Genomic DNA, 17,325 nt, shown 5'->3' on the forward strand with positions numbered 1-17,325 from the left:
GGAAGACGAGGTGAATGGATGGGGGACGGGCGGTAGTGGTAGTGTAGCAGAGCAGGCGTCTCACGTGCCGTTGGGGTTGGGTTGGGGTTGTGGTTGTGGTGGTGATGTTGGAGTGGGGGTCATGGTGGGGGTCTTCTGCCAAGCGCCTCGGCACGATGGGCGGCAGAGAGAGCGACTGCTCACGGCACACCTGGCACTTGGGGCTCTCACGCGTCACAAGACACCATGTAAGCCATATTCTTGTCGACGGACAGACAAAGACACGTTAGGCCTCGCCCTGCACCCTCGCCCGCGCGCTCTCCTGCGCCACACGAGGCGCTCATCTCCACGTCATCGCTAGGCCCTCGTCTCGTCTGCTGCTGCGGCGCTGTGGGGGGGGAGAAACCATCCAACACCAAACGACGACGCCTCGCGATGCCGCCGCGCCCATGGCTTCACCCTCTCGCTCAGCCTCGCCTCCGCGCTCACTGAGCTCGAGCTCCAGCAGCCTGCCCTCGCGCCACGCCACGCCGCCCGCGGCGGTCCTCTCGCCCGCCGAGCAGGAGAAAGAGGCGCTGGTTTGCGCCGCCATTGAGAAGGGCGATGTCACCGCCCTCGCCCAACTAGCAACGACCAAGTATGGCCTCGTCAGCGATAGCCTGCGACGCGCTGCTTGTAGGCCATCCTGCGTGCTGTGGAATACTGCTCGCTGACATGTACAAGGGCCCCTCTTGCTGGGATGCTCGCAGAAAGACGCGCCACAGGAACCCCAGGCAGGCCTTCCCGAGCACAAGGATGAACACCAAGTCGCCCTCGACGTCAATCGGGCCTTTGTCTTCTACCCCAGGGACGGTAGGCCAAGGCCATGCCCACAGCGACCACATTCCAACATGCTGATTGCGCCTAGAACCAGAGAAGCTGCTCAATCAGCGGAAACGCGACCTCTCGCACGTCATCCTCGACGTCCTGCGCCGCCACCCCTCGCTATGCTACTTCCAGGGCTACCACGACATTGTCCAGGTCTTTCTCCTCGTCCTCGGCCCCGACGATGCCCCCGCTGCCGTCGCCCGGCTGAGCCTCCTCCGCATCCGCGATTTCATGCTGTCGTCGCTCGAGCCTGCCATTGCCCAGCTAGAACTTCTCCGCCCCATACTGCGCGCTGCCGACCCGCTTCTATACGACCATCTCCCCAAGAGCCAGCCCTCGTTTGCGCTGGCCGACACCATTACCATGTTCGCCCACCACATCCAGGACTACAAGAACATCACACGGCTGTTTGACTTTTTCCTCGCCCGACACGCCATAATGCCCATCTATCTGTTCGCCGCAGTCGTACTCTCCAAGCGGGACGAGCTCCTGGAAATCGACAAGGAAGACGAAGACATTCTCTACGTGGTGCTGAGTAAACTCCCCCAGCCATTCGACCTCGAATTCCACATTGCCCGCACCGTAGAACTGTACGAGAAACTGCCGCCCGCCTCGCTCCACAGCTGGGAGTGGTGGCACATTTCTTCGCACAGCGTGCTCAAATCCTCGCCTACAAGCGACAGCCTCCGCCGCCTCACCCTCGCCGACGGAGAACGCCTCCTCGCACACCACGAAAGCGAACTCCGCCGCCAACAAGCCTTGCAGCGCGCAGCCAAGCACCTCGAACACATCAAGCTGCGCCTCTGGTTCTACCGCCGCTACGGCGCCGTCAGTCTCGCCCTCCTCGTCGGCGTCTACGCCGTCTGGCTCGGCCGCAGCGGAGACGTGAGTTCGCGCTATTTGCTCCTCGGTCCCTTGAGCCACTTGATGACAAAGTATCTGGGTTCCTAGGCAATAGTGCCATGCCCCGTATACAATAAGACCAGGGGGATAAGACAAAGGTGAATTCGAGCATTATCAGCCGCCAACAGCTTATAGCTTTAGTTTACTCATCAGTCGTGGCATGCATTGCATGCATTCTTGTGTCCTGTTATTTCTTTTTTTTCTCTTTGTTGCTGTTTTTCAAGGTCGCGGTTAGCACCACCACCACCACCACCACCACTACCACTACCATCATCATCATCATCACCACCATCACCATCATCCATCGAGTGGTTTATTCTCCACCCACCCCTCCAACAAAACAAAGTCGAATAGATCATGGTACTTTCTCTTTTCTTTCATCATGTATGTGTGTGTGTGTGTATGTGTGTGTGTGCTGTACATAAAAAAAGAGAGACTTTGTACACTGGTAGATTCCCCCCTCTCCCTTTCTCCCTTTCTCCCTTTCTCCCTTTCTCCCCTTTCTCCCCTTTCTGTGCTGTGGGAAGGGGACACTTGCGAATGGGCATGTATGTAAGTAGGCTAGATTGATTTTAAATTAATACTTTTCCACATGATTAGAGGGCGTTGGTGAGGCGTTGGGCATGGAGTTTGTGCTGAAGACTATTACTATGTATGTATGGCATTCATGATCATGTTCATGTTCATGTTCATGTTCTTGGCATACGTGGCATGGAAAGGGAGAGAGAGAGAGGAGGTTTATCGGCTCATAGCCGAGAAAAACAAAAGTCACGTATGAAGCAAGACACAGACAGACAGACAGACAAGTAGACAGACACATGTCGGCCCGCGACGCTTGTAAATTGGAAAATTATTTCCTTTGAGTCCCCGGACGCCGTTTTACACACGGATATATATATAAATATGGAGAGTTTTATCGATGTGGACAAGGGTAAACATGAAATTAGCATTTCCATAGGAGCATTTCCACCTGCCTTGAAACCCCGCTCTCTCGTGTCTCTCACCACTTCCCCGTTGCACAGCCCTTCTCTCGTCTCACACACGACGAGCCCCTCAGCGTACACGATGACTGTTTAGAGTCGGCATCGACCAAAACGACACACAACAAGGAAAAATCAGCATCTCAATTAAGCCTTGGGACCCGAACTGTATCCAGCAGCATTCTTAGGATCGACGTCCATGAGATCAGCACTATAGATGCGCTTGTAGTCCTGCTCGCTCCAGCCCTGCTGCTGCGCGAGACCGCTGAGGCTGAGGCCGCGGGAACGACTCTTCTTGTGCAAGGCCGAATCGGCGTGGGAAATGCCGACGGGGGAGTTGTAGTTGAGGGGCACGACGCCCTGGCCTGGGGCCGGGAAGGGGCCGGACAGCGAGGGCGGCGAGGCGACTGTATGGCCTGCAGCGACTGTGTGGCCGTCGGGCAGCTCCGAGTCAGCAGAGAAGTCCGACGACACGGATGCTTGTTGGGCGCGCTTGAGCGCGTTCTCGTAGTTTGTTGAGCTGGCGCGCACGACGCCCGGACGCCGGTAGCCAGTGTAGGCTCGCAGGGCCTCGGGGGGGCCGTGGTCTGCTGAGGGCTCGTTGCCGCCGCCGGCGCCCATCAGGGGGACGAGATGCGGGTCTGGGGCTGCAGAGTCGGTTTGGGCAGTGCTGTTGGACAGGAGGGCGGCCTCGGCTTGAGAGCGTGTGTTGGGGGTCAGGCCAGCGGGGGTGAAGCTGCCAGAGGAGAGAAACGAGCCCTCGTTGGGGGGCATGAGAGACGGCCTTTCAGTCATGGTGGTGATTGAGATAGTGGTAGTGTGTTGCTAAGAGCGTTTTCTTGAGTCTGGCCTTGAAGTCTAGAAAGAGACAGTGTCAGTTGCGAGTGCGGGCACGAGAGTGAAAAGCCCTTGAGCTTCTGTGGTCAGTTTGAGCTTCTGGGGACACTGCATCTTGCAAGTGTTACAAGCGGCAGGTCCATCGTTTCCTTGCATGGTATAGCAGTGTGGTACAGGCAGGGCATCAGGGACCCGCAACGCAGCTTACCTTCGACGAGGATATGGAGCTCGGCGTGCAGAGCAAGGCGCGATATTTCCGTGAGAGGCCGTGGTAAGCGACTTTGGTGTATTTGAACCAAGGCGGCTGATGCTATGCCATCATATCTTGGCGGGTGACGTCTTTCCAGGGTCCAAACTTGCGGGTCCGTCTAGCTGCACAGGGCAACTGAGGGCGCTGCTCAATAGACAATGTTTCGATTGCAGCGAGCGGCAGGGGTGGTTGGAAGTGGCTGGTTCGTTTGGTGTGGACGGGGGGCCGCTGGATAGGCCCAACTGCTGCGGCTACGAGAGCATGCATACCATGGCGGGCTAGAGCTACGTAGACGCAGCAGCAATGATGCTGCGCAGTTGAAGAGCATCACCAACCTCCCGTGTGACCCGAGCGATGATATCAGCCGCAATCGAAGCGCTGGTAATGCGACGTGGTGGATATGGAACAATGGGTCCCCTATCGTCTCGGCTGGGCATGACGACGTTGGACCCAAGCAAAAGCATTGAGCCGTTGGCAAAACCACGGCGCCAGCTTCCCTTGCGAGAGGCAGCGTGTATAGCAACGAAGGCGGTTATCGCCCCTTTCCAGGGATGCTGCAGTAGGCCATCTTCGACGAGAGCGAAACCAGTGAGGATCGGCTACCCCAGCTTTGCGACTATCACTGTCGCTGTGAGGCAATTAAACTCGTCTGTATGCAAGCGCATCCAATCCTACGCGGCCTGTGAGGTTTGGCCAGAAAAGATGCATTGCCCCCGCACTGTGCGGGTGAGGCGACCAACGCCTATCACCTTTGATTAGTCGCACGTCGCAGCGGGCGATGAGGTCATATCAAGACTCCCGAGTTGTGGTCGCAAGCCGTTGAGCGCACAGAAGATGCACGAAAAAAAATGCCAGCCATTCTCTCTCGCTAATGGACAGAATGTTGGGTGCTGGAGACAGGTACAGGGAAAAAAGTTAGGGTCCACGCCAGGAACAGCCGCCGAGCGAGTTGTCGACGTTGGGTTTGCAAGAGCAAGAACAAGGTCAAGGTTGCGGGCGGGTCTGTGGGTGCGAGCTAAGTAGGTATGGCGCGGAAATAATATAATCCCGAGTCTAGATGCCGTTGCCAGCCTAGCCCTACCGCGTCGCTCCACTCCCCCAACACCAAGTGCATCTCAACATGACGCCTCCGGGCGAAGCTGTCGCGCGCAGTCCAGCGCACCACCGCCAGTTATCCGAAGCCCAGCGCGTCTTCATCGCAACCCACACAGCAGGCGGCTGCGGCTCTGCAGAAATCGCAAGCAAGCTTGGCTGCTCGCAAAGCACCGTCCGGAAAGTGATTCGGCGCTGGAAAACCGAAGGCACCCCAGCCAGGCGTCATCGGTCAGGTCGCCCGCCTAAATTGTCCATCAGAGACCGCCGTCTGCTGCTGCGCATCTGGAAAAGAAGCCCCAAGATGAAAATCGACGCTCTTGCGCGCGAGGCAGGCTTCTGGGACAGCCAGAACAACAAACCCACCATTTGCCGGCGCACGGTCCAACGCATTTTGAAAGAAGACGGCCATCAAGATGCAGCAAAGCAGAAGAAATGAGTCTGCGATTGTTCATGTACAGGGCGACGTTCGAGATAATATTTACAGCCGAAATCAACCATGTTCTGTCCACCACCGCCTATCCCATGCGGTCATCCCACACACACTCGACGTCACCGCGCTCGTCGCCTCGCCATACGCTTCCAGGAGCATTCTGTGCGGCAACAGCTCCGCGAATCTGCGTGCCCAAGTCCGGCGGTCCAGAGCCAACAACCTGCGTCCTGCCGCTGTCCACTGTCCCGTGCATAAACGTGTCGACTAGAGACGCCACGTTGGGCCGTGCATTGTTCAGCCATGTGATGCTGAAGTTTGGGCACACGCTGCACAGTTCTTCAAGCTGGCTATCCGTGTCCACCGAGTCAATCGAGGAAACGTTTGCCAGGGATCCGCCATCGCCGTAGTCCTTGTCCTTGCCGCTGTCGCCATCCAATCGGGACGGCTGCTTCCTGGTCTCAGGTCGCGTAACGAAGATGCTGATGCGGAAGCGCTTATGTGTGTGTACACGGGCAACTTGTGCGTCATCCTCTTTCGCTGCATCGCGACACAAGCGAGATCCACCGCGGTTTGCGCTGAGCTGAGATTTGAGATAAGCGAGTTCGGGTGCAATCCACGCGAGATTCTCCAAGTGGCGCACGGTCCAAACCAGTTCAATGTTGCGCGCGGGCGATAGGTCCGAGAGTGCGTTGATGATGACGGGGAGTGTGTAGGTGATGCCTGTGCCACCAGCGATTGCGAGTATGTTGGACACCTCGTTGTTCACAATGGAGCTGCCGTATGGCCCCATCATGATGACGGGCGTAGAAGCTTGGAGGCGCGGGTAGCAGTTTGCAGCAGCCTCGGCGAGAGCAGCAAGTTTGGCCGTTTCGCCCTTGCAGGCGCGGATAATGTAGGTGTGGTTCTGCACCGCAGAGGAGCTGTTCGGGTTTGACGCTGACGTGAACGGGTGCGACTGCCAGATGTTGAGCGCAGGGAACGTGAGGTAGAAGTGCTGGCCAATTGCCCATGCGCCGTGCTTGTGAGAAAAGGTCATGCGGACAATCGTTCCTGTAGGGTCCTTGAAAATCTCCATGGTGGTTGGCACAGATCGGAAGCCGAAACCTCCTTGATTGTAGCCCGTATGGATCAGAATGGTGCGAACAGTTCGGGCAACAAGGTCGATGCCCATAATGGCAAGCGAGGCAATCATCCAGCACGACAGCTTTTCCCAATGGCCCCAGCAAGCTCCAATGTAAAGGCCGGCAACAACAAGGTGCGACTTGCGGAAGAACTCGTAGCCTGTCCAGCGGATTACGGGCCGGAGACTGAAGACGAACAAAAAGGTAATGAATCCTTGTGCAATGCAACCCCAAATCATGTACTTTTGACTGATCCACTTGACGTAGGTAGTAGGTTGCGGCTGGTAAAGCTTTCCTTCGATAACTGACCAGATGATGGCGTGAACAAATGACTGAACAAGAATGATGCGGCCTGTCCAGCGGTGCAAGAAGTTGAAGCTCTGGTAGGGGATGCCCGTGAGCATGCTGAGGATCGAATCGCGGGTGCACAGCGCAATAGTCAGAGGGGTCAGCGCAAAGGCAAAGGCACCGACGCGGTCGGCGAAGCCACCGACACCACTCCGCGTGTTGTGCAGATCGCTACCTTTGATCGGCGTAATCCACGTCTTGTATGTAATACCGGCGAAGGAGAAGGCTGTGAGGTAGACACAGAATAGCGCGAGAATCAGAACCTGCAGTCTTGTAGTATACCTGAATACCTTTGAACACTCGGGCACGAGATAACGCCGGACGGCCGACGATGCCAGTCTTGTTAGGCGATATACAAAGCCCTGTCTCGCGCCGTCCAGCTTCTTTGGGCGCGCAAGTCGAGATAGGATAATCACAAGCAGGATGGCGCCGAGAACAGCCCACATGATGAAAGTGAAGATCATGGACGTCTCGTGAGCGGCATAGACGGCATCGAGGTATTCGCAGGTTCCCTTGTCGTTTGTACATGGCATGTCTCGGATCGCATAACCCCAGTAGTCGATTGTGTAGAGGACATTTTCGCCCGTCTGGATGTGACGGGCGGCCAGCGGGTTGTCAGTCGAGTTGAAAAGCATGGTGTAGTGAGAGGACGCAGCGCAGCTGCAGAGGAAAAAGAGAGAATCAAGTATGAAGAGAAGTGACGGGGTTCCAGCAGTCCAGCATGCACCACGTTGCAGAGAATTGAGCAGCAGACATGTTTTAAAGCCCCAAGAAGGTTGGCAAATTGGTTGCGATCCCACAGTATATTGGGCTGAGCCTGGTCTGATGTTTGACAGGCCGTGGGCGCCGCTGTCACGTTCCTTGGAGCAGAAGATCCAATGGCATTGTTTCCATGGGTGAAGCTGAGACGGCCGTGTACCCACATACCCACTGTTGAGGGAGCGGTTGTTTTGATGTGCGGATCCAGGTGCCGGGAACAACGTCAACTCAGCGACGACGAAACGGCTGCAGCGGCTGGTGGGTCACGTGCGGCGAGGCGGCGAGGCGGCGGTGGACTGCTCGTGCTCGTGCTCGTGCTCGCGGTGCTCAGCAGGCCGGGCCACGCATCACCTAATAGATTGCGTGGGTGGAGTCGCCAGCGGCCACGGGGACGGACATGGCGTCATCGGGGCGGGCGGCGGTCCGGCGGCAGGCCTTGTCGCTGCGGACGCAGATGAAGTCAAGACGGATGTCGGGATGCGATGGGATGCGATGGGACGAGTGTGAGAGAGATTGCTGGTGGAGCGCGAGATTGCGGACGATTGCTGGTGATTTCCCCTGTGCGCGCGCCTTACAAAGCAAAGCGAGCGACGCCCCACCTGCACCTGCCAACCCCTGCCAAGCTCGGACACGGATACACGTACGGACCATCCACGCCGCGCCCCCGGCCAGTCAGCCAGCAAGCGACTTTTGCAGCCATGCTTTCCTGCCGCCCTCACTGTTCACCTCCATTGCTGCCGTTGCCGCCGCTGCTGTCGTCTCCGCCCTCTGCATAACCCTCCTCGCGACCATGGACGTCGCCCTCGAGTTCCTCGATCCGCTTGTGCTGGACAAGGCCTATGCATGGGCATTGCCTCTGGCCGACTTGGGCACAAAAAACTCTTCCTACTCGGATCTCTCCTCATCCGTTGCCGGCGCCGCCACCACCACCACAATAACAACACCGGGTGCCTCTCAATGGGCGCGCGACAACGTCTATCGCCAGATTGTCTCCATCCTCGTCCTGACCCAGCTTGGCGCAACCTCGCTGTACCTGATTTTCAGCGCCCTGTCCTACTACTCTGTCTTTGACCGCCGCCTCGAGTACCATCCGCGCTTCTTGAAGAACCAGGTCCGCCAGGAGATCATCTCGTCGCTATCGGCCGTCCCCTTTATCAACCTGTTGACTCTCCCCGTGTTCCTGGCCGAGGTCCGCGGCAAGAGCCTGCTGTATGCCAACACCAGCGACTATGGCTGGCCTTGGCTAGTTGTTTCCACCATTCTGTACATAGCCTTCAACGACTTTTCCATCTACTGGATTCACCGCCTGGAACATCACCCTAGTGTCTACAAGTACATCCACAAGCCACACCACAAATGGATCGGTAAGTCGTGCACAGTGCTTGCGCTTGGCGTCTCGTCTTATCATGTATTTAAATCGCAATGCTAATGACAGCAGTGCCCACACCATGGGCTGCGCTGGCTTTCCACCCGCTTGATGGCTTCGTGCAGTCTCTGCCATACCAGTGAGTACCCTTCCGCTTCCACTCGCCAAAACACCTTTTCTAAAATGCGAAAAGCATCTTCGTCTTCATCTGCCCCATGCAAAGATATCTGTACCTGGTCCTCTTCGTCGCCGTCCAAATCTGGACCATCTTCATCCACGACGGCGACATGATTTCGGGCCATTGGACGGAAAAGTTCATCAACAGCCCTGCGCACCACACGTTGCACCACATGTACTTTACCGTCAATTACGGTCAGTACTTTACGTGGGCCGACAACTACTTTGGCTCGCACAGGGCGCCCGAGCCATCGCTGGACCCCATCCACGACGCCCTCAAGGTGATGCGTGCCAAGGGCCTCGTCGACGAGCAGGGAAACATGATCAAGCACGCTAAGAAGGAGTAATGTATAGTGTTAATGGGTTAACGGGCTAATGGGGCGGTAGAAACTTTTATTGGTAGAGCAATCCTACATTATATGTAATTATAGAAATAAAGGGTGGCACTTAGGCTCCCCGGCTAATGTTGTAAACAGTTTGTTTTTTCTTTTCTTCTTCTTTTTAGGTCGGTCATGAAAAACGGTTTCAGGACGAAAGGGCAATGAGGCGAGCGCGCATTCATGTATGTGAAGATCTAGAAGCATTAATATGAAAGATGATGCCACTTTTATATACCTTTTGCATCCGCTGGTCGTTCGAGTATAGTCCCAGACGGAAATGCAGCAATTCTTGCTTTTTACACCCAACATGGATTATTATTATTTTTCGTTGTTTGTTTGTTTGCCATGACAATCTGTCAAACATCAGAACCGCGTAAAGTCTCTTCAGCACGCATCGAATATATAATATTCAACAAAACAAACTCGCGTACTTGTATAACTTCCCTCGCCCCATCCCCTTGATTTCACAATTGCCGATTCGGAATTCGATCAATGAAACACACACACACACACACACGGTATATATCACTGCTAGCAATGGGGGCAAGGAGAATATACAGCGAATACCGTTAGCCTCTCCATTATAAATCTTTGATTGATTGCTCAAATCAGCCTTTCCAGCTAACTACTCGCTCCTCAAGATCGTCCGTGACGGCTACATTATGTGGCCCGTCACAATGTGTACAATGGGGGCATGAACAAACACATCCGTCTTGTTTGCTATTCTTGTGTGAGACAAAATAGAGTTTGTAGGGATGCCTTCCCCCCCTCCCCCCCCCCACCCTCCAGAGTCTATGCGTGCGAACCAGTCGGCCAGTGTGTAGGAATATAGATATCACGTCAGATATAGATGGCCATGTTATGATATTACACCATGACTTTATTCTACTACATCTGCCCCCAGGACTGCACAGATCTATTACCCATAGAGTTCAATAATAACATTACAGCTAGTGTAGGTATACTTACTACCGAAAAAAAAACGTGCCCTAGGAAATCGTTTTACATATACTTCTCCACGCACAACCCACGCCCCTCCCCCACAACTCTTCCCCCCCTCATCTCCTGCGCGTGCATACCTACACCCGCTCTCAAAGCCTAGATCCCTTGTGTCTGCCTGGGCAGCAATACGGCGGAAAATAAAATAAAAAAAACCAGCCCCCAACCATCCTGGAGCCGATCACCGCTCACGCAGTGAATTCGCTAGTGCGCGCGACCCACTCACACACACACATACACTAGTCAGACGGGCCCCTTCGACGGGTAAAATGCGCGAGCCCCTCCCCCTCCCCTCCCTCCCTCCCAAGCGGTCGTATCCGCTGCAAGCCTCGTCTCGCCAGTGCCCAATCGACACTGCCACCAACATGAACTGCAGGCCAGACTGATCGCATTTAACCATTTGCATGGCTAGAACGAGTCAGAGTTAGGCCTCCCCCTTGGGGCCAATAAAGTCGCATACGGGCGAGTTCCCTTGCTACCCAACCGCGCCGGTCCGGTCAACCCATCCAGGAACCAGACATGCCAAGTCAAGTCGTACATGTACATACGGTACGACGCGGAAGTTCCGGCTATCGCCCTTGCCCGCGTGCCCTGAAAAGGTCTTTTCGACCGGGGTTGAGGACGCGTGCGCGCGCGCTGCTGAACATGTGCAATGTAACCTACTCTTAGCAGCATCTATCCATCCATCCATCCATCAATCAGTCACGACTCCATACGGGACGGCATCATGTCGGCAGGATTGAAGACAGCGTTTAGCCCATCGAGGAGTTGCCGAGCCTGTGCGTGTGAGCGTGCCATGGTCGCCTTCGCGTAGCGATTCAAAGCCACGTGTGGGCAACGGGGAAGCGTGAAGCCGCCGGCCATGGCTTTGCCGTGCTGTACTCCCCAGCCGTCAAACGGCGTTGCAAAGCAGTCTAGCGTCCCGTGTCAAAAGCGGATGGCGAGTACGGGGGGCAACGCGTCCTGTGTGGCTTGCCGGCGCAAAAAGTGGTGTGTTGGGGGCGTGCCAGCTGTGTGTTATCTGCTGCTGGGTGGAAAGGGGGGCGTGAGAGGGCGCATGTCCTCTGTGCTCAGGTGGTGCTATCCGTCGGGAGACGATCATATGGCGCGCAATGTCCCTGCCGAGGATCGATCGCCATGTTCATCGAAAGGACGCGCCGTGTTCAAGGCGTAGTCATGCCAGAGGTCCCATGGCGCTAAGAAAGCCAGAGCGCGACCCGGAGGTCCAGATGGCTAGGCAAATGCACGGTTATGTAAGCGTCACGTGGGCTGCATGTCCCGCGTGCGTTGCCGGTCTCTCGTTGCCTTCAGCTCCTCTCGCCCCCGTGCTTGGTCACTACACCTTCTTCTGCGTCTTTTTCATCTCCAAACGCCACCGCGCGATGATAAATCCCCTATTATTATGCACACTCACCATCATATAGCCCGATGGCTGCAGTGTGATAGTCTTGACTCGAGTCTCCCGGCCCCAACGCGCCCCCCCTGGGCCCTCAACCTCAGACGATCCCTGATGCTAAGTATGAAGGGGCATCCGTCTTCTGATCGCCTAGATGCAAAGTCGACAAATGATGTGCATTAGGACATGCGCTTCCTGGGCTGCTCAACACTGGGGCGCTTGGCCCGGCACCAGTGGCCGCTTGCCCTGCGTGCCTGGCCACATGAGCGAGCAGAAGCGCAACCAGTACCTGCGCCTCGCAGCGCGGAAGCGGAAGCACCCGGCAGTATTATTGTACGAAATCTCGCCGAGCCGCTGCTTCAGCCGCGACTAAGCCCGTTACTGGTCGCGAGATGAACTCTATACACGCCATCTAGACTGGGACATCTTGGAGCCTGCTTTCTCGTGGCGTTTACAAACCCTTGGACGCCCCGGTTTGAGCTAGTGCTCCCGTGGGCTGTTTCCTTTCCACTGGGGTTTGATATGCCTGGACTCTCGCGCTCTTGCTTTGCTCTCCATTATCCTCGTGGAAAAAACCACCAGCATGAGTGCAACGAGTACGGCTGGCGAGTCGATTGCGTATCGCGTCATCATCGTTTCCGTTGCGGGTCCTGTTGTCGCGATACCCTTGTGTGCTATCCGACTGTATACCAAACTCCGCATATTGCGTAATACGGGATATGACGACTGTAAGCCATCCGCACACGCCGAAACTTTGGACCATAGCGCTCACCACACAGTCAGATGCCATCTTGCTCGCTACGGTACGCATCAACGCTCCAGCAACTTTGTCAAAAGCGACAAGGAGTTGACGAGACATGAAGATTTTAGGCCTGGGGTTTTCAATAACCACCTGCTACCGTAAGGACCAACGGCACTTTTCTCGGAAAGATTTCGCCCAAACTAACACACCAGACAGAGACGACAAATGGCCTAGGAAAGCACATCTGGGATGTATCGCCCTACCAGTTTCACCAACTGATGAAGGTAGGCATCCAACTGCTCGCACCTCGTCACTTGCGTTTAAGAAAAACAAAACAAGGAAATGATTTAACACAGTCCCAGATCGGCGACATCGCAGGCCCGATTTTCTACAACATCTCAACGCTCTTCATCAAGGTGTCGCTCTGTTTCTTCTATCTGCGCTTCTCCTTCTCCAGAGCCTTTCACGTGGCCGTGTATGCCCTCATGGCCATTAGCATCATCTACAGTCTGCTAGCCGCTTTCGGCTTCGCCTGGCTGTGTAATCCCAAGGAAAAGTACTGGGACTTCAGCATCAAAACCGGTTCTTGTCTTAATCTGAACGCCTTCTTCTTGAGCACGGCTTGCATCAATGCGGCAACAGATCTCGCCCTCTTGGTCCTCCCGCTCTTCATCATCAAGGACCTTACACTTCCTACACGACGCAAGATCGGTGTGGCAATGCTGCTCATGACTGGTTCTTTGTGAGTCGGGTACTTCAAGCTGTTTTAGCCAGGCAGCCAACTAACCATATTCCAGTGTATTCGTCGTGAGCGTCATTCGAATGCAAGCCATCATTGCCGCCAGTAATGTCGTCGCAAAGGACGGAACGTGGGGCATGGTCATCAACTTCATCTGGATGTTTGTCTCGCCCCTCCCCTTTGCAATATCTAAAATAATGCGTGTTTCTTTATTGGACTAACACCTGCAAACAGTCTAATCGAAATGTGGCTTGGCATCATCTGTGCATGTCTCCCTACACTACACACATTCGTCAAGCGCACATGGGCTGCCCGCTGCGTCAAAATAAACGCCAATCGACGCGGCAACACCGAGGTCCCGGACCACCACCACCACCACCAGTGGATTGGGCTGGGCGACGCGCCGGGCAGACAGTCTGCGAGCGCGAAAAAAGCCGAGCATCTGATTGTTGTGGAGTCCAAGAGCAACGCGACTGACTCGTCGACTCGAAGTACCGCCGCACGCGAAGATTCTTTGCTTCCTATTTCGCGCGAGCACGTTTGATATACGATGTGGATTTTTTTTCTCTCGTTTTCGTTTTCTCGATGTAAAACTAACCCATCTGGTGATAGCACTCGAGACATCAGGGCCGAAGGAAGCGTGGGTGGGGGGAGACAACGTCCGAATGCCAACATGAGCTTGGATGCTAATGTGCACTATCAAGAGCGTGGGGGTAGTATTCATGACTCGACAAGCGCACGTTTTGAATGGCAGGTACGAGAGAGAGAGAGAGAGAAAGTCCAGGAAGAGAAGGCTTCATCATCTACCTGCGCATATCCTCTGCAATCTTCTCGGCCAGCATGTACAGCGAGCTCTGAGGATGGCCCGGCAGACTAAACGGAACGACCGAGTTATCCACGACACGCAAACCGCTCACGCCAAACACACGACCCTTTGAATCCACGACGGCGCCATCCTTTGCCGACTTGCCCATGGCACACGTCGAACTCGCATGCCAGATGGGCTGTACGGCGCCCCTGATAAACGTCAAGATATCCGCGTCCGACACCACAGCCGCGCCGGGCGCGATTTCCGGACCAACAACGTAGTTGGCAATGGCGCGACTGCCCCATACTTCGCGGATGCGCTTGAATGCAGCGACCAGGACCTCGCCGTCGGCCGGATCCGTCAACCACCCGAGATTGATAACGGGTGGATCCGCAATCGACGCGCTGCTAATCGTCACGTTTCCCCTGGATGCCGGCGTAAGCAGCGTCGCGCTGATGGCGCCAATGGTCGGGTACTCGGAGCTGCCGCTGGGAAACCCAGATGCAATATACTCGATTTCCGGCCAGTCCTTTGGAAATGCATCTTGCAACTTGGCCGTGCGAGACGAGAAGCCCGTACGGTACTTTGGAGGCAGCTTTTCAAACGCGAGATAGCCGCCTGCTGAGCTGTAGGGGCCCGAGGCATTGGCGTGGTACTGTTGGACTGCGAGGGCTGTCTGCGCAGGCGTGCTGAGATACGTGCCTGTGTTTGGAACAGCGAGGCCGCGCAGCACGTTGAAGAAGATTTGGTCCCATAGGTTTTGGCCCACGCCGGAGAGATTGGAAACCACTGGGATCCCGTGCGTGGCAAGTGTGTCTGCGGGCCCGATACCTGGTCTGAAAGTTAGTGCTTCCGTTATCGTGTAATCATGGAGTCTGTTTAGAAAAGAAGAAGAAGAAAACATACCAGACAGCATCAGTAGCTGGGGTGAATGAAACACGCCTGTCGATAGCACAATTTCCCTTTTCGCAGAAAGCACATAGTTTGTGCCGTTTGTGGTCACCGCCACGCCCGTCGCCTTCTTGCGGCCATCAAACAGGATCTTGCTGGCCTGCGAGTGCAGGTAGACGACGGGTGCAGATGGCGTCTTGGCTGCCGTATCATAGTAGCTGCTCTTGGAGGTGCTCCTCGTCGCATTCCTCGGGTCAATCGTCGTCGTGACCCACGCGCCGCCGTCCAGCGTGCCACTGCTGAACCCCCTGGCGCTCAGCTTGACGCCGATATCTTGGAAGGCACAGGCAAGCCAGCTCTGTGTGGGCTGAAAGGGGAAGGTCAGTCAGCTCATTCATCTGTAGGGGGGGTATTTTTTCCACATATGTAGATATTTAGAGAGCAAAAAGAAAGGTTTGAAAAAGCAAAAAGAAAGTGGAGAAAAAAGAAAAATACGGGACATACATCGACCCAGTTTGCCCACGACACCTGCAGTGGCCCACGAAGCGAATTGTCAAATGCAGATGCATCATACAGCACCGTGGCATTAGGCGCGTTTCTCTTGTCCAAGTTTGGTGGCGTAAGAGTACTCGAGCGCTTGAAGTAGGGCAACAAGCGGTCAAAAGTATAACTCTGGTCGCCAACGGCGCTGGCCCAGCGCGCATAGGCGCCGGCAGTGGCGCGGTGATACGTCATAGTATTTATAGCGGAGCTGCCGCCGAGCGTCTTGCCCTGGGCATAGTGAATGCGGCGATTTGCAGCTGACGGTGCTGGTGCGGACACCAAGTCCCAGTCGATGAGCGGCTGCCGCGGGTACGTGTCTGCGGTTGCGAGCACCGGCATGATGAGGCCGTAGTAGGGCACTACGGATTGGTTGCCATTGTCTTGCTCGTAGAGGCCGCCGGCTTCGACAACGGCGACGGACGCAGAGGCCGAGAGGCGTGTGGCGAGGGCGAGGCCGGCGGTGCCGCCGCCAATGACTGCGTCGTCAAGTTAGATTCTTGTATCTGAGTAAGATGTAGCACGACGAGGAAAGGGGGAAGGGGGGGAGGGGCAGTCTTTTATTGGTTCTCTCTTTTTTCTTGCGAGGGCCATAGAAAAGATAGGGGGGGGGGGGGAAAGGATAGGATGGGAATTATTTTTTCTCTTTCTTTCTTTCTCTGTGTCATACCAACATAGTCGTAAGAAGCGTCTCCTGGTGTCCCTCTGCTAGTGGGCGCAGCGATGGTAGACCAAAGGCTTAGCGCGACTACACTAGCTACTCGAGTGAGGAGACTCGACATGGTCGAAGAAAGCTATGGTATGGCTTTTTGCCTCTGCTCCCTCAATCCACACGCACACACAGGCAGACACAGGCGCGTTTCCAACGGGCAACCCTCGTATTATCAAATGGTGTTATTTCTGTATGTATGTGGAAACTTTCGCAAGTGCTGCCTTTTTTCTTTTTGTTGCGTCTAAGAAAAAAACCGGGCACCCGTGTCGACATGCTGGCCTGGTCTGGTCTTTTTAAGCAGAGCACGGGGCCGGGGGACTCGTCCAACTGGCTGGGGCTGCTGAGTCGCGCAGCTGTCTTCTGTACCGTGTGTGAAGGGCCGACCAGCCAGGCCGACCAATCATGGCGTTGCCGAGAGGCCTGATGGAGATGGCGGCATGATTTAATGCAGGCTGCCCGCTTCGTTTCTACTGCTTCGAGGAAGCTTTTCCGTATGCACCATATTAGTAGCTTGTTCAGCCGTCTGCTGTAAGACGCGTTGGGGGCCCGGATGCGGTGAGGTCGTACGACAACGGGTCGGACTTGGGGATGAACATGGCGAATGGAGAGGGTGTTTCGCAGTCTCCAGAGCGTGCATGCCCTGTCGTCGCCGATAGCCCGTGTCGATTCGATAAACGTGTGTATCCGAATCGCTTGCAGTCTTCCGCCATTGCTGATTCCGTGGCCAAGTGTTCCAGGTTTCTGGGGCCCGGAGGGCCCAGAAAGCGGTAGCTGCAAGGTGGCGGCAGTGTGTTGCTAGCCTGGGGAGGAATCTTGGCTGGTTCAGGCAGGTGTGCAGAGTACCGGGAGACAAGACAGCTGAAAGAAACGGGGGTTGGGTTGCAAAAAGCTTAACTTCGAGGGCGCTGCAGCTGTCGCCGCGAGGGTATGGGATTCGTGCAGAAATTCCGATTGCTTGTGAGATTGAAGGACTGCATGAGCTCGTAGATCTTTCAGGAGCAGGCTT

The 17,325-nt window shown here is 55.5% G+C and overlaps 8 protein-coding genes across 8 annotated transcripts; 4 read left to right on the forward strand and 4 right to left on the reverse strand.

Moving 5' to 3' along the window:
- Positions 1-428: 428 nt before the first annotated feature.
- Positions 429-2,024, forward strand: SETTUDRAFT_177077 (uncharacterized protein; the record flags this gene model as incomplete). Its single annotated transcript, XM_008026472.1, has 3 exons — positions 429-654; positions 703-831; positions 887-2,024. The coding sequence occupies 3 exons, from the start codon at positions 429-431 to the stop codon at positions 1,795-1,797; spliced, it is 1,266 nt and encodes a 421-aa protein (XP_008024663.1). The 3' UTR covers positions 1,798-2,024.
- A 648-nt stretch (positions 2,025-2,672) lies between these two features.
- SETTUDRAFT_150412 (uncharacterized protein) lies at positions 2,673-3,524 on the reverse strand (the record flags this gene model as incomplete). The annotated part of the gene is made up of 1 exon (XM_008026473.1): positions 2,673-3,524. One exon carries the CDS (start codon positions 3,522-3,524, stop codon positions 2,877-2,879), a length of 648 nt encoding a protein of 215 aa, XP_008024664.1. The 3' UTR covers positions 2,673-2,876.
- A 517-nt stretch (positions 3,525-4,041) lies between these two features.
- Positions 4,042-4,498, reverse strand: SETTUDRAFT_168914 (uncharacterized protein). Its single transcript, XM_008026474.1, has one exon. It carries the CDS (start codon positions 4,278-4,280, stop codon positions 4,101-4,103), a length of 180 nt encoding a protein of 59 aa, XP_008024665.1. The 5' UTR covers positions 4,281-4,498; the 3' UTR covers positions 4,042-4,100.
- A 438-nt stretch (positions 4,499-4,936) lies between these two features.
- On the forward strand, positions 4,937-5,347 carry SETTUDRAFT_28091 (uncharacterized protein; the record flags this gene model as incomplete). Its single annotated transcript, XM_008026344.1, has 1 exon — positions 4,937-5,347. The coding sequence occupies one exon, from the start codon at positions 4,937-4,939 to the stop codon at positions 5,345-5,347; it is 411 nt and encodes a 136-aa protein (XP_008024535.1).
- Positions 5,348-5,368: 21 nt separating this feature from the next.
- SETTUDRAFT_168915 (uncharacterized protein) lies at positions 5,369-7,312 on the reverse strand. The gene has a single exon (XM_008026475.1). It carries the CDS (start codon positions 7,272-7,274, stop codon positions 5,427-5,429), a length of 1,848 nt encoding a protein of 615 aa, XP_008024666.1. The 5' UTR covers positions 7,275-7,312; the 3' UTR covers positions 5,369-5,426.
- A 999-nt stretch (positions 7,313-8,311) lies between these two features.
- Positions 8,312-9,694, forward strand: SETTUDRAFT_177081 (uncharacterized protein). Its single transcript, XM_008026476.1, has 3 exons — positions 8,312-8,933; positions 9,008-9,074; positions 9,129-9,694. The coding sequence occupies exons 1-3, from the start codon at positions 8,360-8,362 to the stop codon at positions 9,457-9,459; spliced, it is 972 nt and encodes a 323-aa protein (XP_008024667.1). The 5' UTR covers positions 8,312-8,359; the 3' UTR covers positions 9,460-9,694.
- A 2,776-nt stretch (positions 9,695-12,470) lies between these two features.
- Positions 12,471-13,912, forward strand: SETTUDRAFT_109140 (uncharacterized protein; the record flags this gene model as incomplete). The annotated part of the gene is made up of 7 exons (XM_008026477.1): positions 12,471-12,615; positions 12,671-12,690; positions 12,751-12,787; positions 12,846-12,913; positions 12,992-13,371; positions 13,427-13,528; positions 13,603-13,912. 7 exons carry the CDS (start codon positions 12,471-12,473, stop codon positions 13,910-13,912), a joined length of 1,062 nt encoding a protein of 353 aa, XP_008024668.1.
- Positions 13,913-14,171: 259 nt separating this feature from the next.
- SETTUDRAFT_39257 (uncharacterized protein) lies at positions 14,172-16,389 on the reverse strand (the record flags this gene model as incomplete). The annotated part of the gene is made up of 3 exons (XM_008026362.1): positions 14,172-15,434; positions 15,572-16,086; positions 16,278-16,389. 3 exons carry the CDS (start codon positions 16,387-16,389, stop codon positions 14,172-14,174), a joined length of 1,890 nt encoding a protein of 629 aa, XP_008024553.1.
- Between the last annotated feature and the right edge of the window lie 936 nt (positions 16,390-17,325).

The sequence above is a fragment of the Exserohilum turcica genome, assembly GCF_000359705.1.
Source record: "Exserohilum turcica Et28A unplaced genomic scaffold SETTUscaffold_18, whole genome shotgun sequence".
Lineage (NCBI taxonomy): Eukaryota > Fungi > Ascomycota > Dothideomycetes > Pleosporales > Pleosporaceae > Exserohilum > Exserohilum turcicum.

Excerpts from the sequence above, each read along its gene's own strand:
- SETTUDRAFT_168914 (XM_008026474.1), bottom strand. The coding sequence starts at position 4,280 with ATGCTTTTGCTTGGGTCCAACGTCGTCATGCCCAGCCGAGACGATAGG.
- SETTUDRAFT_168915 (XM_008026475.1), bottom strand. The coding sequence starts at position 7,274 with ATGATCTTCACTTTCATCATGTGGGCTGTTCTCGGCGCCATCCTGCTT.
- SETTUDRAFT_177081 (XM_008026476.1), top strand. The coding sequence starts at position 8,360 with ATGGACGTCGCCCTCGAGTTCCTCGATCCGCTTGTGCTGGACAAGGCC. Across the intron at positions 8,934-9,007 it reads GCCACACCACAAATGGATCG|TGCCCACACCATGGGCTGCG; the intron begins GTAAGTCGTGCA and ends TAATGACAGCAG. Across the intron at positions 9,075-9,128 it reads GTGCAGTCTCTGCCATACCA|CATCTTCGTCTTCATCTGCC; the intron begins GTGAGTACCCTT and ends AAATGCGAAAAG.